The 21,722-nt window shown below is 48.2% G+C and overlaps 1 protein-coding gene across 3 annotated transcripts in view; it reads right to left on the reverse strand.

The window, feature by feature from the left end:
* The window catches only part of TBC1D8 (TBC1 domain family member 8), a 133,600-nt gene that overhangs the window by 13,491 nt on the left and 98,387 nt on the right, over positions 1 to 21,722 (reverse strand). For all 3 annotated transcript variants that reach the window (XM_077958873.1, XM_015112967.3, XM_015112966.3), the window contains 10 exons: positions 17,213 to 17,420; positions 15,184 to 15,378; positions 14,260 to 14,436; positions 12,769 to 12,919; positions 10,291 to 10,505; positions 9,044 to 9,161; positions 6,301 to 6,586; positions 5,093 to 5,222; positions 4,850 to 4,948; positions 4,185 to 4,253 (listed from right to left, as the gene is read on the reverse strand). In XM_077958873.1, coding sequence (XP_077814999.1) covers positions 4,185 to 4,253; positions 4,850 to 4,948; positions 5,093 to 5,222; positions 6,301 to 6,586; positions 9,044 to 9,161; positions 10,291 to 10,505; positions 12,769 to 12,919; positions 14,260 to 14,436; positions 15,184 to 15,378; positions 17,213 to 17,420 — 1,648 coding nt within the window. The remainder of the gene's footprint in view (positions 1 to 4,184; positions 4,254 to 4,849; positions 4,949 to 5,092; positions 5,223 to 6,300; positions 6,587 to 9,043; positions 9,162 to 10,290; positions 10,506 to 12,768; positions 12,920 to 14,259; positions 14,437 to 15,183; positions 15,379 to 17,212; positions 17,421 to 21,722) is intronic.

The raw sequence follows: 21,722 nt of genomic DNA on the forward strand, positions 1-21,722 counted from the left end.
GGATACAGAAGGAACTAATAACCCTGCCTACCTGTGGAGAGGACCCCAAAGGTGGAAATGAGACTTTTTATTGCATATTTTTAATACTTTCTGAATTCTGAACCACATGAATACATTAACAATTTTTTAAATAAAGTTTTTTTTTTTTTCCTGAGACGGAGTCTCGCTCTGTCACCCAGGCTGGAGTGCAGTGGCCGGATCTCAGCTCACTGCAAGCTCCGCCTCCCGGGTTGATGCCATTCTCCTGCCTCAGCCTCCCGAGTAGCTGGGACTACAGGCGCCCGCCACCTTGCCCGGCTAGTTTTTTTGTATTAAAAGAGATGGGGTTTCACTACGTTAGCCGGGATGGTCTCGATCTCCTGACCTCGTGATCTGCCCGTCTCGGCCTCCCAAAGTGCTGGGATTACAGGCTTGAGCCACCGCTCCCGGCCTAAAGTTTTTTTTTTTTTTTTAAGGTGAGTTGAAGTCTTGGGAACAGACTGAAAACTAACAAAACCACCCCTGTCACTGAGGACCAGGTGATCCTCTTCAGAATGCATCATTTCCACCCATACTAAATGACTACATCGTCTCTTTGGACATCCCAATTCACAAGTCTGAAGTAGTTCCCAATAACTGCAGGGTTCTTGACCTCTGTCCACAGGATGGGACAAAAACAAGGTCAGATGCCATAGTCGGCAAGCTCGTATCCTCAAATAGAGACCAAAATGCCATTTATCATTTTACTGTCATATTTACTGCAGCCATGTTATTTAAACAGTCATTACAGAATCATGAAAATAACCACAAGAACTTTTAAGTGTGAAATAAAGGTCTCATAAATTTCTGTTCCTTAAAACCCAAGGCACACCATGAATTTCTATGTAGAGTCGTGTAGACTGTCACATCAACATCCCATAAAATGCAGAAGAAATGGTTGTAATGCACAGGCCCAGGACAAATACTAGTTTACGTAGAATCCCACAGAAAAACAAACCACTATAAAAATAGGCAAAGGATATGAACAGGTGATTCAAAGAGTACACAACTAGCCAATAAACATGAACTGGCACTCTACCTCATTAATGAGAAAACAAGTTTAAATTAAAATGAAATGCAATTTTCCACTGGACTAGAAAATTTTAAAAGATCCATGATATTAAATGCTGGGTGGGTGTGGAGTGTGGGGAAATGAGTCCTCTTAGACACCATCAGTGGGACTATAATTTTTTTTTTTTTTTTCTTAAGACAGAGTCTCACTCTTGTTGCCCAGGCTGGAGTGCAGTGGTGTGATCTTGGCTCACTGCAACCTCTGCCTCCCAGGTTCAAGCCATTCTCCTGCCTCAGCCTCCCGAGTAGCTGGGATTACAGGTGCATGCCACCACGCCTGGTTGATTTTTGTATTTTTAGTAGAGATGGGATTTCACCATGTTGGTCAGGCCAGTCTCAAACTCTGGAACTCAAGTGATCCACCTGCACTGGCCTCCCACAGTGCTGGGATTACAGACATAAGCCACTGTGCCCAGCCGGAACTGGCATTTGAAAAAATTAAAAATGCTTTAGCAGTATTGACTGAAGTTGGATATATACGTCACCCATGAGCCAACAGTTCCACTTCAAGGAACACATTCTACAGAATCAGCAGCACTGGGGTCCAGGAAATGCACAGGTGCTCAATGTCAAGCAGCAACAACCGGAAGCAACACAAATGTCACTCAAGAGATGAATGATTAAATATATCAGAGTTCGGCCCTACAAGGAAACTGCAATCACTAAAAAAGTATGAGAAAAGATCTATAGATTCTCATATAGAACAAAGTTCATGATATATGGTCAACTGAAACAAAAAAAAAAACCCTGCAGGTCATTATATATACCATAATTTCACTTCTATGTGGGAAAGAAAAGTGAGTGTGTGTGTATGTATTGTAGGCATGTGTGTATAGACAGACATAAGATGGAAAATTCTGGAAAGATATGCAAATTGTTAACTGTAATTACCTGTACAGGAAGGGCAATAGGGGCACGATAGGTCCTTTCCTTTTTTTTTTTCAAATTTTTTATTTATTTATTTTGAGACAGAGTTTCACTGTTGTCTCCAGGGCTGGAGTGCAGTGGCTGTAATCTTGGCTCACTGCAACCTCCACCTCCCACGTTCAAGCAATTTTCCCGCCTCAGCTTCCTAAGTAGCTGGGATTACAGGTGCGCGTCACCACGCCCCGCTAATTTTTGTATTTTTAGTACAGATAGGTTTTCACAATGTTGGCCAAGCTGGTCTCGAACTACTGACCTCAAGTAATCCGCCCACCTCGGCCTCCCAAAGTGCTGGGATTACAGGTGTGAGCCACTGCACCCAGCCACTTTCCTTTCTTGCTTAGAAGCTTTTTCTTTTATCAATGTTAAGAGTAGGTATTATTTTATTTAGTTTTGTGTCTTTCAATTAAACTTTGAAAATAAGTCTTATGCAGAACATGAAAGGAAGCAAAATAACACTGAAGAGACCAAATGCTCTCTAGAGCACAATAACCCAGCAACATTGGGTGAATTTCACTGCTTAGCAGTACGAACGCGTTTGTGGAATACACAAGGCACTGTTTCAGGTCCCATGCTTCCAGGAGTAGCTTATGCACCAAGTCTGTATTTATACTGTTCACATCCTACTTGCGGAGATAAAGTAATGAAGCTGTTCTCAATTTGAGAGAAAATGAGATATCACAGACCTGAATTTATGTAATTTAAAGAATGGCTTTAAACTAACAATAAAAATACATTTTCTCAAGTACCAACCAACACTGTTCATCCTTCATAGGAAGGACAGAAACAGGAAACAAGCATGGTTGGCTCTGAAGGCCTTCTTTAATCTTTCCTATGAAACATGAACGATGTGGCTGGTACTTAACGAAATTTGTTTTTATTGCGAATTTAAAGCCATCCTTTAAATTACATAAATTCCAGCATGTGAAGGTTCCTACTCTCCCAACTTGAGAACAATTAGCCCTAAATAAGTAAAAGTCTTTTTAAGGCAAAAAACACAAGCCAAAACTCACATAATTTGTTTGCCTACTTTTATGTTCCTAATATTCCCTGTTTTCCTTCCTTGACAAAAGCCAAAATAAGGCTGGGGGGTTGGGATACTAAGTAACCTGTGACTTCATATTTTGCCTTCACACATCAAAGGAAACAATAAAACGTGCAAACATGATGTTTACAGGAGAAAGCGGCCTGCTAATTCTCACCACATATCCTGCTCATTAGGAATGAGGAGCGCAGGAACCTACCAACCAGCCCAACAATCCCGTCAGTGACTGCAGGGAAAGGCCTGCTCCATGGCCTCCGAAGCCCTGAACTGTGCTGACTCATTTCAGTCCTGCAGGGAACCTGAGCTCAGGAAGGAAAGGGGCACGGAGCCCCCACCAGGACAAGCTGGGGCAGCCGCACTCCTTTCCCTGCCAGGCTTGCTTTCTGCCACTGCACTTCCTCCCCTTCTCTGCCAGGGTAGCAAGAGTCCACCACCGTGCCTGCCTCTCTTCCTCATTTCCATTCACTGTTTTCAGCAAGAAAACTCTAGCAAACATGCCTGAAGATGTTCTTTGCAGGATAATTCCAGGTAAATATCCAAATATTAAAATTCTCGTTAACTATATTAAGTATTAGCTATATGACAGATCGTAGAGTTATTTAAAATGATTAAGACTACACAGCAACATGGAAGAATGTTAAGGAATAACAGAATATGAACTTGCATGCATACCTGCCACACAAATATGAAAATATGCACGCATGTACTGTGGGGTGGGGTCACAAGTAATTAAAAAGTATATCAGGTGATGATTTCAGTAAGGGTCACCGTTTCATCTCCTGCGGACTAGGACCCAGAGCCTGCACTCAGAGCAGCAGCAAGCAGAGTAGATCACAGCAACGAAGCCCTCCCAGCAGAGTGCAGCTGCTTCAGTGCGAGGCCAGGCCTGGCGGGCTGCCCAAAGAGCACCCTGGCTCCCTCCTCCCATGTTCCAGGGCGGAGGGTGGGGAGAGAGGTTTCTGGGTAAAAGTGAGTAGGCAGGCTAAGACAGCTTCAAGGGGGGCAGCTCCAGCCTCTGTTCCGCAGAGCCCTGCAGGCAGCTGCATGTTGGCCCCTGGGCAGGCTGGACACCACAGCTCGGGCCAGCTCAGGGCCTGGAACCCCTCATCCTCCCAGAGCTGCATACCTTGAATAAGTCATAGAGCTCCTCCAGGTCTTCAGGAAGAATTGAGACTTCCGGGATAACGACTCGAAGCTTGAGGAAAGAATAAACAGCAATGGCATGACGTCTAGGCCTGCACCCCCGGGAGTCAGGGCAGGAGGGGACTCTTCCTCCTGAAAGGGACCTAAGGGGCCCATGCACCAGCTTCCCTCCTGCAAAGGCTCTTTTCTGACATAAAGATCACTTCCAGGTATCTTTCCCAGGTGTTTCATCCTCACTTTCTTTCCAGTTCACACATCAGTGCCTAAGGACAAACCTACTGAGCTCTAATGGAAGCCAGGAAGCTAGCAGAGAAACAGCACGAGCAGGAGGAGCCTTCTGAGCGCCAGCTAATGCCCCTGTGGGCCCCCTGTGCTAGGCACTATAGACCCCAACCTCATTTAACTGCGCAGCAGGCACTGTTATCCCCATTTTACATGGGGGAAACAGGCTCACAGTGTTGAGTACACCACCTGGCTCCAAAGCCCACATTGTTTCTACACTACTTCACCCCTACATTGTTAATATAATGCAAAAAACAAAATTCATTTTTCAAAGCTGGCATTCTAATGACATGACCAAAAAGGACACACACTTCCAGGTTGGCTCCCCAATACCGTGAGCACCAGCGTGAGGCGTCTGCTACCCACCACGTTCTGCTTTGTGGTGTCCTCGTGGCCTTGGAGAACCCTGATCCTGTGCTTGTAACGCAGGTGTTCGATCTGCTCCACAGACTGGTCTCCAAATTTCTGCAGAGGAACAAGGGACCACTTGGCTCAGTCCCATGCTCATCCAAAGTGTGGAAACAGGAAGTGGCCCAGGAACCTCCCCCCTGTCATGATTCCCAGGGGGTTGGGGACTACAACAGGGCATGGGACGGGGGTTCCCGTTACCTCATAGGAATCCCGGATCAGGTCTGAAATGTCAGTCACAGGGTAGGGCTCCTGGTCGTCGGAGAAAAAGGCATGGTGGCTGCCAACTGGGGGCCCTGGGCTGTCCTCATTCTTAATGTGATCTAGAAACCTGAACACACCGCCCCGTCAACACCCAAGTCCATCCTCGTTCGGGTACCACACAACACGTGCTGCCCTCACAGTGTCAGACGTGCCGCCTTCACAGTGTCAGACATGCCAGGGCACTTCAAACACCAACACCTGGGAGGAGGGCAAGGCTGCAGCTGCTCCGCTCGTTTTAGAGAAGCGGGAGGCAGTCATGAAGCCCGGCTTGTGCATCGGGCTCCACAGGTGGCTTTCCAGGCCTAAAACTCTCCAGTGAAGTAAGCCCAACATTATGCACATACATGCAAGGTTAAGCTTCCATCATGCTCTGAAAAAGAACCCCCTCTTTCAATGTCATCTGACTTGCCCTCAGCTCCTAGAAAGCCCAGCTCTGGTGCTCATCCTAGTGGGCCTTTTCCCTCACTGCTGCTCACTAGCCTTATGCAGAAAATGTCTGCATCCTCTAGCTGGCTGCCTGACGCCCATGATGCCTGGTGCCCCCCAAGCCCTGTTCAAGGCCACTGTTGAGTCCATGTAAATGCAAGACATTTAATCTTCTTAAAGAAAAGCATTTACGGCCCTGCTCTTCCTGGACTCTCTCACTGTGGAAAGGAGTGAGGGACGATGTCACCCTTCACCCCATGCCTGGGATAGTGCCACATGGCAAACTGGCTCGGGGAGACCACAGAATGTCAAGAGGCAGAGTGGAACAGAAAACCTCCATAGGGGCCAGGCGGTGACTCACGCCTGTAATCCCAATACTTTGTGAGGCCGAGGTGGGTGGATCACTTGAGGCCAGGAATTCAAGACCAGCCTGGCCAACATGGTGAAACCCTGTCTCTACTACAATTACAAAAGTTAGCCGAGCGTGGTGGTGGGTTCCTGTAGTCCCAGCTACTCGGGAGACTGAGGCAGGAAAATCATTTGAAGCTGGGAGGCGGAGGTTGTAGTGAGCAGATTGTGCCACTGCACTCCAGCCTGGGCAACAGAGTGAAACTCTGTCTCGATAGAAAAAAAAACAACTTCCCCACGGATAGCCCTACTGGGCATGTGCTGCTGCCTCCTCCATCTCTGGTTGGCCACAGAGGCGCAGCGGGGCCCACCTGCTGAGGATCATCAAGGCCTGGCCATCGTCCTTGCTGCTGCACAGGTCCTCAGCATTGGCCTCAAGCACAGCCAGTCCCAGTTGGAAGATGGCTTTGATGCCATCATAGAAGAAGCAATCTACCACATTCACCGCACTCTCTAGAGGCATGATGCTGAGGAACAGGGTCAGGAACCACGAGAGAGAGACAGATGCCAGGGCTGAGAGGTCGTTCATGTGCTCCGCCAGTTCTGGGAGATGACCCTTGATGAGCTCCTCAAAGACAGACTGGTCCACTTGCGCCCCTGGAAAAGGAAGGCCACAGGGCTCTAGCTGGGGTGAGACTCACTCTCTAAGGTCAGTCTGAAATTAAAATCACTCTGAGGTAACCAGAACAAAGAGATGGAATTTGAGTCCAGAAAAGCATCCATGCTTAGTTCATTGATTCTGACATTTAGACCAAGGTAATTCAATGGGTAAAAAATAGCCTTAAAAAAAAAATACTGCTTGATCAGCTGGACACTGGCATGGGGGAAATAAAGGAACACTAGCCCCTACCTCACACCATACAGAAAAACACATCTGAAATAGACCATAGACCCACATATAAAAGTTAATACTGTAAAATTTTTAGAAGAAAATTTAAGAAAAATACATTTCTTATGACATAAAAAGTACTAACCATAGAAAAAATTGTAAACTGGACTTCGTCAAAATTAAAACTGCTATTCTACAAAAGACACCATCAATAAAATGAAAATGCAAGCTTCAAACTTTGAGAAAATATTTGCAATCCATATGCCTGACAGAGGTCTTATATTCAAAAGAAAGAACTCTTGCAACTTAGAAGGTAACAACCAACCTTTTTTAAAGAGGCTAAAGATTTGAACACTCAGAAGAGTCAATAAACAAATGGTCAGTAAGCAAAGAGACATCATTAATCATCAGAGAAATGCAAATTAAAACCACCATAATTATACTACTTCTTACCCACTAGATGCCTAAAATTAAAAAGATGGACAATACCAAGTGTTAGCAAGGATGTGGAGCAAGCCGAACTCTCCTACAGTGCTGGTATGAGACAAATGAACATGTTACATCCACTCTGGAACACTGCGTTTCTTAGTAAGTCATACATCTAACCTATGACCCCTCAATTCTTCTCCTAGGTAAATACCCAAGAAAAATGACAGTATATATTCATAAAAAGACTTATATGACTGCTCACTGCTACTTTATTTATCATATTCCAAGACCGGAAACAACTCAAATGCACATCAGCAGGTGACTGGACAAGCACACCAGTGAAATCCTACTCAGCAACAAAGAGGGGCAAGCTCTACAACACACCAACAACATGGCTGCCTCTTACAGACACTCTGCTGTGTGATGGAAGCCAGACACAGAAGACCCCGTCCTCCATGATTACATTTATACAAGGTTCAAGAGTAGGCCAAATTAATTCGTGCTGACAGAACTCAGTACCAGCTGTTGCCTATGGTACTGAAGGGTGCAGAAGAGAACTTGCTGGGGTAATGCATGTGTTCCAAAGGTCCCCTCCTGTCTTGGGGCAGTGTCCACACAGGCACGTGCACTCTCGCAGACGGTCTAGTTGGCACTGTTGCATATGAGCTGTCACATAGCAACAATCATCAACAGTGGCTTTGACAGCATGTCTCTCAATGACGCCGAGGTTTTAATTACTCCTTGCTGCTCTGTTCCTTATGCCGCTTCCCACAACACAAAGTAACAAGGGAAGCAAGCCAGCTAGCCACTCAGGCACACGGAGGAGCTGGTGTGCACGGCCGAAGGCTCAGGGAACGGCACACCTGGGCCAGAAGGCACAGAGCCATCACCGCCTTCCCAGCTGACCACACCACCCACCTGCCCCTCCTTATTCCTAGGGTTCACCCTTCAGTCCTGAGGGCAGAGTCTTCAAAGGCGCCTTCCTCCCGCCTTGCTCCTACATCCACTCAGTTGCTAAATTCTGTCTGAAGTTGGTTCTGTTCCCAGGGCTGCCACCCTAATTTTAGGCCAGCTCTATCTCTCATCTGAATTACTAGGAAGGGTCCTTAAGAGTATCACCAGTCCAAAGCCGTTTTTGTATTGTTTACTAGGAGGTTGCCGGACCAGAGAGACAGCACACATTTAAATCTCAACCACATGAAAGTCAGGTACCCAGCACAGGAGTTTTGCAAGACCACAGGTTACCCAGAGTCCAGACAGCAGCCAGCGAGCTTTCTTAGGATGTCCTTATGGAAGTGGGGGACTTTTCCAAGTTTGCCCTTTAACTGACCACAAGGGCCTTGAGGGTCTCTAGTTCTGTCCCACCTACCTCCTCTCTCTAGGGGAACCAAGGGTCTCCTCTCTGAACAAGCTCCCTGGGCTACCGAGAGGCATCCCCCCACACCCCCACCCTCCCTTTCCAGCCCATGGCATCCGTGGAAAACCACCCTGGTTTTCACTTTCTGACTCGTTTCTTGGGCCTTGGATCTTTCTTCCCTTCTTGTAAGTTCAGCTATCCATCTAAAATCACGTGTTTGTTTTAATCCCAACTCTATAGGTCTTTATTCCACTACATTGTCAGAACTGTGCAGAGAACTTCCCGAGTTAGTTTTGCAAATTCAGGAGTCAAACTGTGTTTGCAGACAGACTAGCGGAGTGGTACTGACAGACTCTGTAAACAGGACTGATGAGAAACATCCTGCCCAGGCTCTGTCACTCTTCCCCAGGTACACAGGAGGAGGAGGGGGTCTGTTTACCGATCACTCGGTGGTTGAAGTAATCAGGCAGCATCCGCTCACACACGGCAACCAGCAGCCAGAAGGCTTCCTCCTCCTTGGCGTACAGCAGCAGCACGGAGGTCAGGATGTTCATGGACTGCTCGAGAGTCAAGGAGGGCAGTTACTGACCAGCCCACATGATGCCACAGAGATGGTACAAGCATCCAAGCCCGACCAACCCACAAAAGTAAAGATTTCATAGGTGAGAGATCCAGTGTACACCAGCCACACTGACACTGTGCAGTGGAATGACCATGATATCAACACTGTCCTCACAGGACACACCCAGCTGAGCCATCAGCCACCACTCAGCTCCGGTCCCCATCTAGCAATGTGGAATCTTGCTGTGGTGCAAGTCTTAGGGTTGTTCTCTGTTTTTTCAAACAGACACACACACAACTTAATTCGCTCATTGACTTTGCTTATTCACAGGAAAACAAAGTTTGAAATCTTAAATGTTTAAATGTCAAGAGCTTCACTAATCCCGGCTTGTGCTGGGTTTGGCTGCTGCTTTAATGGACTGATTTTCCTTTTGTGCCTGCGGACCACACCCTTAGCTCGGGAAAGCTCAGCAGACATCTCACCTCCACTCGTGTGTCCTAAAGGGAGGGGATCTGCCCTGATCATCTTCTTTCTCCCCAAATAGTGCTGCCATTTTAAATAATTCCTGTAATTTCTGTAGAGGTCTAGAAATTCTATTAATGCCCTCCTATGTCTGAGCTCAAGAGGGGCGTCAAAGACCAAATCTGCTCTGCCACCAACAACCACAACACATGCATGCTCCTCTTTTCAGGAACTCGGTACATTTTTTTTTTTTTTTGAGACAGACTCTCGCTCTGTCGCCAGGCTGGAGTACAGTGGCACGATCTCGGCTCACCGCAACCTCCGACTCCCGGGTGCAAGTGATTCTCCTGCCTCAGCCTCCTGAGTAGCTGGGATTACAGGCACACGCCACCATGCCCAGCTAATTTTTGTATTTTTAGTAAACGGGGTTTCACCATGTTGGCCAGGACGGTCTCGATCTCCTGACCTCATGATTCGCTGATTATAAGAAGATGAGTCCCTCTGGCCCTCATTTGATACTTTCTTTCCGGAAAGGGACTGAGTACAGTGCCTTCACATGACAACACTCAGGACCGGATGACTGGGAATGGAAATGAAACCCTGGGAAGGTCAATGTGAGACACCAACTAAAGACTCGGCGCCCCAGAGCACACCCCTTTCACCTGGCAGTATCCAATCTTGGGGTTCCGGTGGGCATAGGCCGTCAAGACTCTCCTCAAAGCAGCGATCCCCGTTTCGTTCTGGAAGGCGGGGTGCTCTGGCAGGGAGCGGTGCAGGTCTCGTTCTATCTCCTCGGTTACCAGGCAGCATTTCCCCAGGGACTCCTCCACTAGATTCCCGTAGTAACCAGGGTGTGAGGCGAGGTCCGTCACAGCATCTGAGTTTTAAAAGCAATGTTTCAAGGGGGAATGATTACTAGGATGGTGTCATGATGAAGAGGACGCTGGTCCCATCAGGGGACCCCAGTGGGATCTCGTTACTTACTGAGGGACAAAATATTGGCTGGGCGCGGCGGCTCACGCCTGTAATCCCAGCAATTTGGGAGGCCAAGGCGGGTGGATCACTTGAGGTCAGGAGTTCAAGACCAGACTGGCCAACATGGTAAAATCTCATCTCTACTAAAAATACAAAAATCAGCCAGGCGTGGTGGTGGGTGCCTATAAATCCTAGCTACTCAGGAGGCTGAGGCAGGAGAATCCCTTGAACCCAGGAGGCAGAGGCTGCAGTGAGCCGAGATCACACCACTGCACTCCAGCCTGGGCGACAGAGTAAGGACTTCATTTCTGCCATGTAGCCTAGTCCAAAAACCAGAAATTAAAAAAAATAGTATGGCTTTTCTAAGAATAACCTTACAGAGCGAAGGGGAGAAAGCTCATAACAGAAATAACTATTAATATACTTCTAACACATTGTATTCCCTAGTAACAGGAGTGTGCGAGCACACGCATGCACACGCACACGCACATTTCATGCATTAATTCAACAAGAAATGACACTGAGCACCGATGCGTGAGGCACATGAGGGGGCGCAGCTATGAGGGAGTGAAGGGGCCAGCAGCACAGCGCCCACATCAAACTCCGAAGTCACATCTGAGATGCACAAACTGCAGCAGCAGGACGGAGCCCAGAAAACTCCTGCGCCAGCCACCCACAGCCAGAGCTACAGCCCAGGCCTCACTGGCGGGCAAGATGGAGGGATGAATGCGTTCCTTATGAAAAGTGTGTGCATATCCATGTGTGTGCACGTGTGTCTGTGCATGCATGTGTGTGTGCGCACATATGCGTTAAAGAGACCTAGAATGCAGGCCTTGGGCAGTGACAGGCCTCACCTTCAGGTGGTGCGATTCTGAGGAAGGAAGCACTGTCTTTGCTTGCTCCTCCATGCCTTTATTTTTCAACTATGAATGGATGTTGTTATTTTTATATACAAAAATACAGAAGACATTTTTCACTTTTAAAAGGAGGTGTTTCAATGCTGCGCCTCTGGAAGTTAGCTACAGAAGCCCGGAGGCAGGAGGGAGACGAGGGGCGCGGTGGTGCAGGCAGCATCAGTGACCACCGACCACACCCAACACAGTGAGTGTGCCAGGAAGCATGAGGGCTGTGTCCGGGCATCTCAGGCAGGAGGTTGGGGGCTGCGAGGAGACAGGGAAGAGGAAAGTGAGGGACAAAGTTGGGGGGTAGATAAGGAACCAGTAAGAGGCTGATGGTGAAGTAGGACAAGGGATGCTTCCAGTCCCAGGAAGAGTGACGGAGCAGGGCACAGGTACCCAGCCCAGCCTCCAGGCGCCTCCATGCTGACAAGAGCGCCAATGAGGTCATCTGGGGAAGGGACCCTCTCACCTGGCCTCCCACAGCACCCTGAGGAGCAGCAAAGGCACACTCCAATGGCAGGGCCTTCCCTTCCTGCCCTCGGGCCCAAGCTCCTTTGCCCCAAGGAGCAAGTGGCTCACAGCTGATATGGAGGGACAGACAAATGCCTACCCAGTATGTCCCTGGGGAAGTTTGGTCCCAGGCTCAGCCCATCTACCATTAAATGTCCTGATGAGGGTTCCCAGGCGTTCTCCAATAGGTGCAGGGAGAGGCCCCAGGGTTCTGAGGCTAAAAGAGGCCCTCCCTGAATAGGTCCAGCAGAACAGAGGAAATGGAACAGAAGGGAAATCTGCACTTTTGCCTCTGGTGCCCGCTACGTGTCTTCACTGGAGGAGGGACCCATGGTAGCCAGACTCTGAGGGATGTGTTTCAGCAGCCCAGCCAGTTGACAGTGGGTGAGGACTTTTTGTTTCATCTACTTCAGAGCTCACACACTACAGACACTTCACTTCTAGGGGGTTCTGAATCGAATTCTCAGCACTATGTAGAGCCTCGTGAAGGCATTTTTAAAGGAGTGGCCGTCACTGTGCCCAGACCTCACATTCACCCAGTTGGACGCCACAGCCCAGAGGCCCAGGCAGCCTGACCCAGGTCCCACAGCTGACACAACAGCAGGTGGAAGTCCTCAGCTGGGAAATCACAGGAATGACCCAAGGACAGAACCATGTCATCTGCACATAAACACATGCGCTGCTCCGGGCTGGGCGGGCTGTTCCTGTGTCCATGGCAAAAAGAACAAGTAGCTTAGAGACACCAAGAGCGCTTACCTGAGAAGAGGAGCCAAAGTCTCCCACGCAACGATTCAGGGATGCCCATGGCTACGAGCTTCCGAATCTTCTCTGTGCGAAACATACACACGGTTCTGCCGTATTCCACAAAGTGGTCATTCCACAGGCTTATTTTTATCTGTTCTCTGGACTGGAAATGGGAATGTTCTTAATGTAGGAAGAGGTCCATCCTCACCACCCCCGCCCACCGAGGCACCACTGGTGGTGGAGGAAGTACTGCCTCTGCTCACCGAGGGGCCAACAGCAACGGGCAAGGATACTTGTATTCAAGCCGCAAATATTTCTGAACCTCTACCAGGGGCACAGAGGACGCAGAGATGAGTAACACAGAGGATGGCCCTGCAGGAGCTCAGAGCCCAGGGGAGCATTTATACAAATAAAATACAATTTCCTTAGCAAGGTTGATAACAAGGATATGTAAATCCAAGTATTAAAGTAGCCCAAATCAGATGGGAGGGAGGGGTGGGTAAGGGGACACTGGGGGAAGCTTTCTCAGGATGTTGCATCTGCCGAAAAGCCACTGGTCAGCTCGGAGGGCAAAGGGGAGTGCAGGGTATCACAAATTCCCCTGAGCTTCCTGACAGCCAGAGGGAAAACTGAAACCTGAAAAAAACTGCATTGTTCTCATTAACAGGAATGAGAAAGATACCATTTCCCTAGGCAACTGAAAATACTTGAAATTGCCCCTAGGTGGCAGGAACGTTTAGTGCCTTTTTAACAAGGTATTTATATTTGCTTTTGATTATCTGTATTCTCCAGTAACGGCAGAAATAAATACATATATTTAACATTCTCATATGTTTTGTCAACAAAAGTTAATTAAGGATCCGGGTGTAAAGACTTTGAGAAGGCTCAGTTTTGGATAAATAAAACCAACAACAGATTTTACAGGAGCCATTAAGTGACCAAAAATCAGCTCGGGGTAACAGGTTCACGGCCACTGCCGGGTGCTCGTGGTTCAGTGCAGCACCCTGCCTGCCGTGGCCCCACTTCAAAGCACAACTTGCAGTATCTTTACCAGACTATACGTGACATTTCCCTCAAGTTCTCCCTACAAAGAGGAAATCTGTAAGTAAATATAGCAGAAATACTTCCAGTTTAGTAAAACTAAAGACTGGTGACCCCTTCTCCCAGAAGACAAAAAAAAAAAGGAAAGCTGGAATGAGGGGCACACAGACAGCACTGGCTGGAAGGAGAGGGACCCCCAAGGGGCCGCGCGGGCAGCTCCCCAGGCCCCACAGCGGAGAGCTGCCCGAGGGTTACCAAAGGGTGGGTGGGAGAGCTGTCCCTCAGTCCTCTGACCACCTCAGTGGACCCCTCTTCACTTTTCACCCATGAGAACAAGAGGGAGGAGCAGCGCTAGCTTCCCAAGGTCAGGTGTCAGGTTCCATGGTGACTTAAACAGCTGGGCAACCCCCCAAGCCCACGGCTCAGCTCTGTGGTCCAGCCTGGGCACCAGGCGTCACCCACCATTTGGGAGTCGGGGCTCTGGCTGCCTGACTGCTGGAAGGCAGTGACCAGGGCATCGGGGTGCAGCAGCGGGCTCTTCTCTTTTTCACTCTCCTCGCTACTTTGAGAAGACACCATTTCAAGATCCCCAAACCTGTGATCACCACACATGCTTGTTGAATGAAACACGGGTGATGCCTGCACAGCAAAAGAGATAGAGAGACAGAGAGAAAAGAGGAGAAAATCATGGCTTTAGTCGAGGGGACAGTCTTTGTGTTGCCTTTAGATGCATGGGCATAGCAGACTTCAGTGACTCAAGGGGAAGAGAGACTGACACCAGACCAGACAGGTTCCTAGGAAGACACAGTCCCACCTCATGCTCCGGGGGAGGCTGTCCCTGTCCCCAGAGCCCGGGTCCGTATCTGGGTCCATATGCAGTTCCTAATGGGCAGCCCAGCCTCCCCTCAGCTTATGGACAGGAGGATGGCCATTCTGAGAAAGGAGCCCTGGGGTAGAGAGAGGCTGTACCTCCTTTTCTCCCCATCACTACTTTGGGTGAAAAGAGGTTGAGAAAAAGAGATACATGAAGAAAGGAGACCAGGCCCCAGTCACCCCGGGGCCACCTGTGCAGCTACCCAACCTCAGGGCCGACGAAGCTCCTCTTTTAGCAGGTTACATGTGCCTCTAATCAGGCCGTCCTTGAACCTCAGGAGCAGGGATAGCAACCCTTCTCACCTGTGAGTGGTGTCCCCGTCACCCCCTCCAAGCTGTGGGGCAATTCCCCACACCCTCTCAGGACGCCCGGCACATCAGAAATGACAGCAGACCACGCACAGGCCCCACATTCTTCTCATCCCCACATGGGTCTCCTCATGTGTACTCCCCTTTGGAGACCACGGCCTGAGACATGAAGAAGGGGATCATCAGGGTCCAGAGAGACCATACCATGTCATCATCCACAGAGGTGTCGTAGTGCACGGGGTGGTTGGCATGGACCTGCTTCAACCTCACAAGCAACGCCTCCACCAGGCTGTCTCGGTCCCGGAGTTCGATGAACTGGAAGGCCACCTTGCTTCTGATGCTGACGATGATGGGGTGTGGCAGCAGGCTCGTGTCCTCCATCTTCTCGATGCTCACCACCTGCGCCAGAGGCAACATGCAGGGACAGCAGGGAGGGAGGAAGGCAGGCATGTTATTACATATGCAGAAGATGTCCCGAAACACAGGGCAAGGCACAATGACTGCAGAAAGGAGATGATGCAAAGGTGAGAAAGTGGCACTGCTCACCCCCGCCACAAGGGGAGGCTGTGCAAGGCTGCATCAAGGGGCGACTGGATAACAAAGTGTGGTCTATCCACACAACGGAGTATGACCCAGCCTTGAAGAGGAGGGGGATTCAGACAGAGGCTCTGGTATGGATGAGCCCCGAGGGCATTATGCTAAGTGAACAAGGCCAGTCACAAATCCTGTATGAATCCACTTGTATGAGGTACCCGGAGGAGTGAAATTCATAGAGATGGGAAGTCGAAGGATGGTTGCTAGGGGCTGAGGGAAGGGGAAGAGGGGAGTTGTTTTATGGGGACAGTGTTTCCGTTGTCAGTGATGAAAGAGTTCTGGAGATGGATGGTGCTGATGGTTGCACAACAATGTGAACGTACTTAATGCCACTGAGCCATACACTTAAAATGGTTAAAATGTCATTTCTGGTTAGGTACACATTACCAAAATAAATTTTTGAAGCACGTAAATTGGCCTCTAGATTTCTTGCTCCATTAATAAGTAAAAATATTTGTAAAATGAAGACATCTACTACAGAATAATAACATGGAGGCAGGAGACCACAAGGAGTAATCCCAGCATTGTCAGAGGCCAAGTGGGAGGATCGATTGAGCCCAGGAGTTCGAGACCGGCCTGGACAATACAGTGAGACCCTCCTCTCTAAAAAAAAAAAAGAAAAAAAATAAGAGTTTTGAGTTTTTCCAAAGAATAATGCTCAGAACGTTTTTTATCAGAAAGAAGAATCTGGAGGTCCTGACGTGTAAACAGAGTTGTGTGTACCATCTCACCAGAGTTGCTGCCCTGAAGCCAAAGGACTGAGCTGTTCAGTCTGAACATAATCTGAGCCCCCATTTCCGGAAAGAGAACTGCAGTATTTTACAGGAAGAAGGGACCTGATCCCTGTCAAAGGAAGCATTTTAGAATTTTTAACTGAAGTTCCAGGAGCATATAAAAGCCAGTCAATTTACCATTTATTTTTAAAAGGTGATGCTTTTTGTAGGTTGCTTTTTTTTCCCCTTTCTTTTTTTTTTGGTGAGTGAAAGGGGAGGATTCATTCCTAGGAGCTGCTGGAAAAATCTTTAATTGCCAGGCACGCACTTTTTAATAATAGCTCTATCAATAATGTAGAGGTTAGAGTCCCTTGTTTTCAGCAGTCACTTGTTAGCAAATTTCAGGATGCCATAGCAACAGCAGAAAAAGTAACGGCCGAAAGGGTAATGGTCCAGTTCAGGCCATGCCTCCCTCAAGAAGCCCAGCCTTGCCGGGCGCGGTGGCTCAAGCCTGTAATCCCAGCACTTTGGGAGGCCGAGACAGGCGGATCACGAGGTCAGGAGATCGAGACCATCCTGGCTAACACAGTGAAACCCCGTCTCTACTAAAAATACAAAAACTTAGCCGGGTGAGGTGGCAGGCGCCTGTAGTCCCAGCTACTCGGGAGGCTGAGGCAGGAGAATGGCGTGAACCCGGGAGGCGGAGCTTGCAGTGAGCTGAGATCCGGCCACTGCACTCCAGACTGGGTGACAGAGCGAGACTCCGTCTCAAAAAAAAAAAGAAGCCCAGCCTTGTAGTCATCCATCTGTAGATGGCAAAGCCGTGCCGTGTGAACTTCCCCTCCCACACTCCATCTCACAGCGAGCAACCTTGGGTTCAAACAACAAAAGGCCGCTTCAGGAAGCAGACAGTAGGGCCGGTCTACCTCTCTGAGTGGCAGGACGATCTTACAGCAGCCGTCTTCTCTGCTGGCAAAGCAGATGTAGCTGTCAGAGGTGAACATCCGCCCCGCGGTGTGACAGCGACTGAACGGCGTCCAGAGCGAGCAGTCCACAACCGCGTGCAGCTTCTCCTTCCTCGGCAACCTGAAGAAAGCCCGGAAGAACTCATTCTGTGCTCTGGCTTCCAGATCCCTGCGAAAGGACAGGGAGAGAAGAAGAAGAAGAGATAAGAAAGGTAAATGGACATCTAAGATTACCAAAGAAAACACTTCTACTTTTTTGTTTCATTTTATTTTTGAGACAGTCTCTCTGTCACCCAGGATGGAGTGCAGTGGCACGATCTCAGCTCACTACAACCTCCACCTCACTGGTACAAGTGATTGTCCTGCCTCAGCCTCCCAAGTAGCTGGGATTACAGGCACGCGCCACCATGCCCAGCTAATTTTTGTATTTATAGTAAAGATGGGGTTTGCCATCTCGCTCAGACTGGTCTCAAACTCCTGAGCTCAGGTGATCCGCCCACCTCAGCCTCCCAAAGGGCTGGGATTACAGGCGTGACCCACCGCGCCCAGCCAAGAAAATACTTTTAAAGCCACTGGCACAATTTGTATTTAAGTGAATACAAAAAGGCACCATGCACGTCCTGTGCTGTTGCACGTGGGCATCCCACATTCTAACTGCACGGCCAACCTTCAGAACAAGGACACAGAGCAGACGTGTTGCCTCTGCACAGAAGTAATTTAATAAACTCACAGGCCAAATAAGCATTCCTTCCTGGTTTGAGTAACACTGAGAATTACCAGAAAAACAATTGCTTAAGAATCCAAGTTTCAAAAAGTTTGATAACAAGTGGTGAGGAGGATGTGGGGAAACTGGAACCCTACTGCACTGCTGATGGGAATTAACATGGTGCAGTCATGTTGGTAAACACTCTGGAAGCTCCGCAAAAGGCTAAAAGCAGACTTAACACTTGACCAAGAAATTCCACTCCTAGGCAGATATACCCAAGAGAATTGAAAATGTATGCCTTGCACACGAATGTTCTTAGCAGCATTGTTTATAACCAAAAGGTAGAAATAACCCAAATGTCCATTAACTGATAAATGGATAATCACAATGTAGCGTATCCATACAATCAAGTATTGTTCAGCCGTAAAAAATGAAGTACTCATGTGTGCCACAACAGAGATGAACCTTAAACATATCATACTGAGTGAAATAAACCAGACACAAAAAGACGACATACTGCCTGATTCCATTTAAATGAAATATCCAGAATAAGCAAAATCTCTAGAGACAGAAAATAGATTAGTGATTGCTCAGGGCTTGGGGGAAGAGAGAGAAACGGGAAGTGACTGCTCCTGGGTACATGGTTTCTTTTTGGGGTGATGAAATGTTCTAAAATTGATTGTGGTGATAGTTGCACAACTCTGTGAATATCGTAAAAACCACTGAATGGTACACTTTCAAAGGATGTATAACAATTACATGGTATATAAATTAAATCTCAAAAAAATAATTAAAAAATTTAATGCGGCCAGGCACGGTGGCTCATGTCTGTAATCTCAGCACTTTGGGAGGCCGTGGCAGGTGGATCACTTGAGCTTAGGAGTTTGAGACCAGCCTGGACAACATGGCAAAACCCCGTCTCTACAAAAAAATACAAACATTAGCTGGGTGTGTTGGTTCACACCTGTAGTCCCAGCTACCCCAGTGGCCGAGATGAAAGCATCACTTGAGCCCAGGGGATAAGAGGTTGCAGTGAGCCGAGATCGCGCCACTGCACTCTAGCCTGGGTGACAGAGTGAGACCCCGACTGAAAAAAAAAAAAGAAAAAAATGTTTAGATGCGTATCTGACACACAGTAAGTAATCAATAAACATGAGTTATTATCTTTTTTAAAAATATATTTTAAGAATCCAGGTCGGGTGCAGTGGCTCATGCATCACATCAGTATTGACGAGAGAGAATGCTGATGAGGAAAGCAGGATCCTAACCCCCAGGCAACTCCACACATCCTGATTTCTGGCTCTAAAACCAGTAAAGAAAGCAGCCAAATCACAATGTTTGGAAATACTGATCAATTTACATCATACTGCAAAATTCTAGTAAGGGGGAATTCCAACAGAGAGAGGGAAAGATTTTTCTCTTGCACTTTATAAAGTTCCTTATAAATATAAGGATGAAATTAGCACTCGCTTGAAGTCAGGAATACGAATTCTTGGCTTGCTTATGTACTCTGTAACCCCAAATGAGACTCTCTGTATCTCATTTTGATTGCTACAAAATGGGAATAATGTCTGAATTCTCTGCTTCAAGGGATCCCTGTGAATCTGAAATGATGCCCACAACATAGTGAAAGAAAAATTAGGCATAGTACCTACAGTATGATCCTAACTTTACATAAATACCTTAAAATTTCCAGACAGGGATGTGTACAAGGACTTTATCTCAAGTGTTAATAGTGACTGTCTTTGTGTAGTGGGACTTCCACTTTCCAATTTTATTTTGCTGACATTTTCTACATGACTACCATATTAGCTTTAAAAAACAACTTTAGCTATTTTCTTTAGGGGAAAGTACAACTTTTTAAAATGTTACATAAATGCCATAAATGCAAGATAGTAAACTCTCAACTCTGGAATTGGCTACACACAGCTCAAGTGAGCTTTTCAGGCACGATCTGGTTGTGAGGCCCCGGAGATATGATCTCACCTCAACCATGGCCAGGCTGGGCTCCCAGACACATGCCTTTTCTGCAGCCCCTTCTAGGTCTCATGTCCACCATCACACATCTGCTTTACAAGCAGCAGCTGTCACACAGAGATGGCACAATCCATGGAATTTACTATCAAGCCCTCAAAAAGAGAAGACACATACATGCCCAGAAAGTCCTCTGGACACACAGAGAAATTAAATTCTACAGACCACAATGGGTCCAGTTCCTGGGGCCAAAGCTGCAGTTCCTTAAGTGCCCGATACAACATGGACTACTGTTCCCATAGGCGCCTGAGCTGCCCCCAGAGAGAAGCTGGGAGAACACAGGAAAGGCACTATGAACGCTCTACCAGTTCACACACTGCAAGAATGGAAGGCAAGGCCCCTCAAGAGGACCCCAAGTTCCCCAAGCTGACTATGTCCCATGCATTTAAATTGGAAAACTTCCACCCTTGTCCTCAGAGCATGCTGGCCATGTTGGCTTTGATGAAAATAAAATCAACCCTTACTCCCTGCAAGTATCTCACAAACGTGGTTCTAGTCGCCAGTGAGTTCACCTGTCAGCCTTCCTTTCTAGCAGGGCATCTCTTTCCCCTTAGGACATGGTTGAAGTCAAAGTGAACACATGGGGAGTATTCAAATCACAGAAGCTTGCACTGAGCCACCAGAAGTGTGGGAGGACTTACATTTACATTTATTTTGCACCGAATCCCTCAAATTAAGAATAAGGTGTTTCAGGCTGAGCATGGTGGTTCACACCCGTAATCCCAGCACTTTGGGAGGCCGAGCTGGGCAGATCACGAGGTCAGGAGTTTGAGACCAGCCTGGCCAACATGGTGAAACCCCGTCTCTACTAAAAATACAAACATTAGCTGGGCGTGGTGGCGGGCGCCTGTAATCCCAGCCACTCGGGAGGCTGAGGCAGGAGAATCGCTTAAACCTGGGAGGCAGAGGTTGCAGTGAGCCAAGATCACACCACTGCACTCCAGCCTGGGCAACAAGAACGAAACTCCGTCGAAGAAAGAAGAAAGAAGGAAGAAGGAAGAAGGGGGAAGGGGGAAGGGGGAAGGGGGAAGGGGGAAGGGGGAAGGGGGAAGGGGGAAGGGGGAAGGGGGAAGGAGGAGGAGGAAGGAGGAGGAGGAGGAGGAGAAGGAGGAGGAGGAGGAGGAGGAGGAGGAGGAGGAGGAGGAGGAGGAGAAGGAGGAGGAGGAGGAGGAGGAGAAAGAAGGAGGAGGAGAAAGAAGGAGGAGGAGAAAGAAGGAGGAGGAGAAAGAAGGAGGAGGAGAAAGAAGGAGGAGGAGAAAGAAGGAGGAGGAGAAAGGAGAAAGAAGGAGAAAGGAGAAAGAAGGAGAAAGGAGAAAGAAGGAGAAGGAGAAAGAAGAATGAAGGAGGAGGAAGAGGAGGAAGAGGAGGAGGAGGAGGAGGAGGAGGAGGAGGAGGAGGAGGAGGAGGAGGAAGGAGGAGGAGGAGGAGGAGGAGGAGGAGGAGGAGGAGGAGGAGGAAGAAGAAGAAGAAGAAGAAGAAGAAGAAGAAGAAAGGTGTTCCGGTATCTGAGGCAACTAAACCATTTTGTTCTACACAGTGCACCTGCTGCTCCCTCAGTTCAATCGGCTACTCTCTCTGTGGCTTCGGAGCAGCCTGGGCACGCTGCACACAGTCTCCATTCCCCTTTCAGGGCTTTCCTAGCTTTCCATGTAGACATCTGTCTTTTGCACATTTGGGTAGCCAGAGACCAGAAACCTCAAGTTACGAAAAAGTAAGTAGCAGGGGGGACTT

This window comes from Macaca mulatta, chromosome 13 (assembly GCF_049350105.2).
Source record: "Macaca mulatta isolate MMU2019108-1 chromosome 13, T2T-MMU8v2.0, whole genome shotgun sequence".
Taxonomy (NCBI): Eukaryota; Metazoa; Chordata; class Mammalia; order Primates; family Cercopithecidae; genus Macaca; species Macaca mulatta.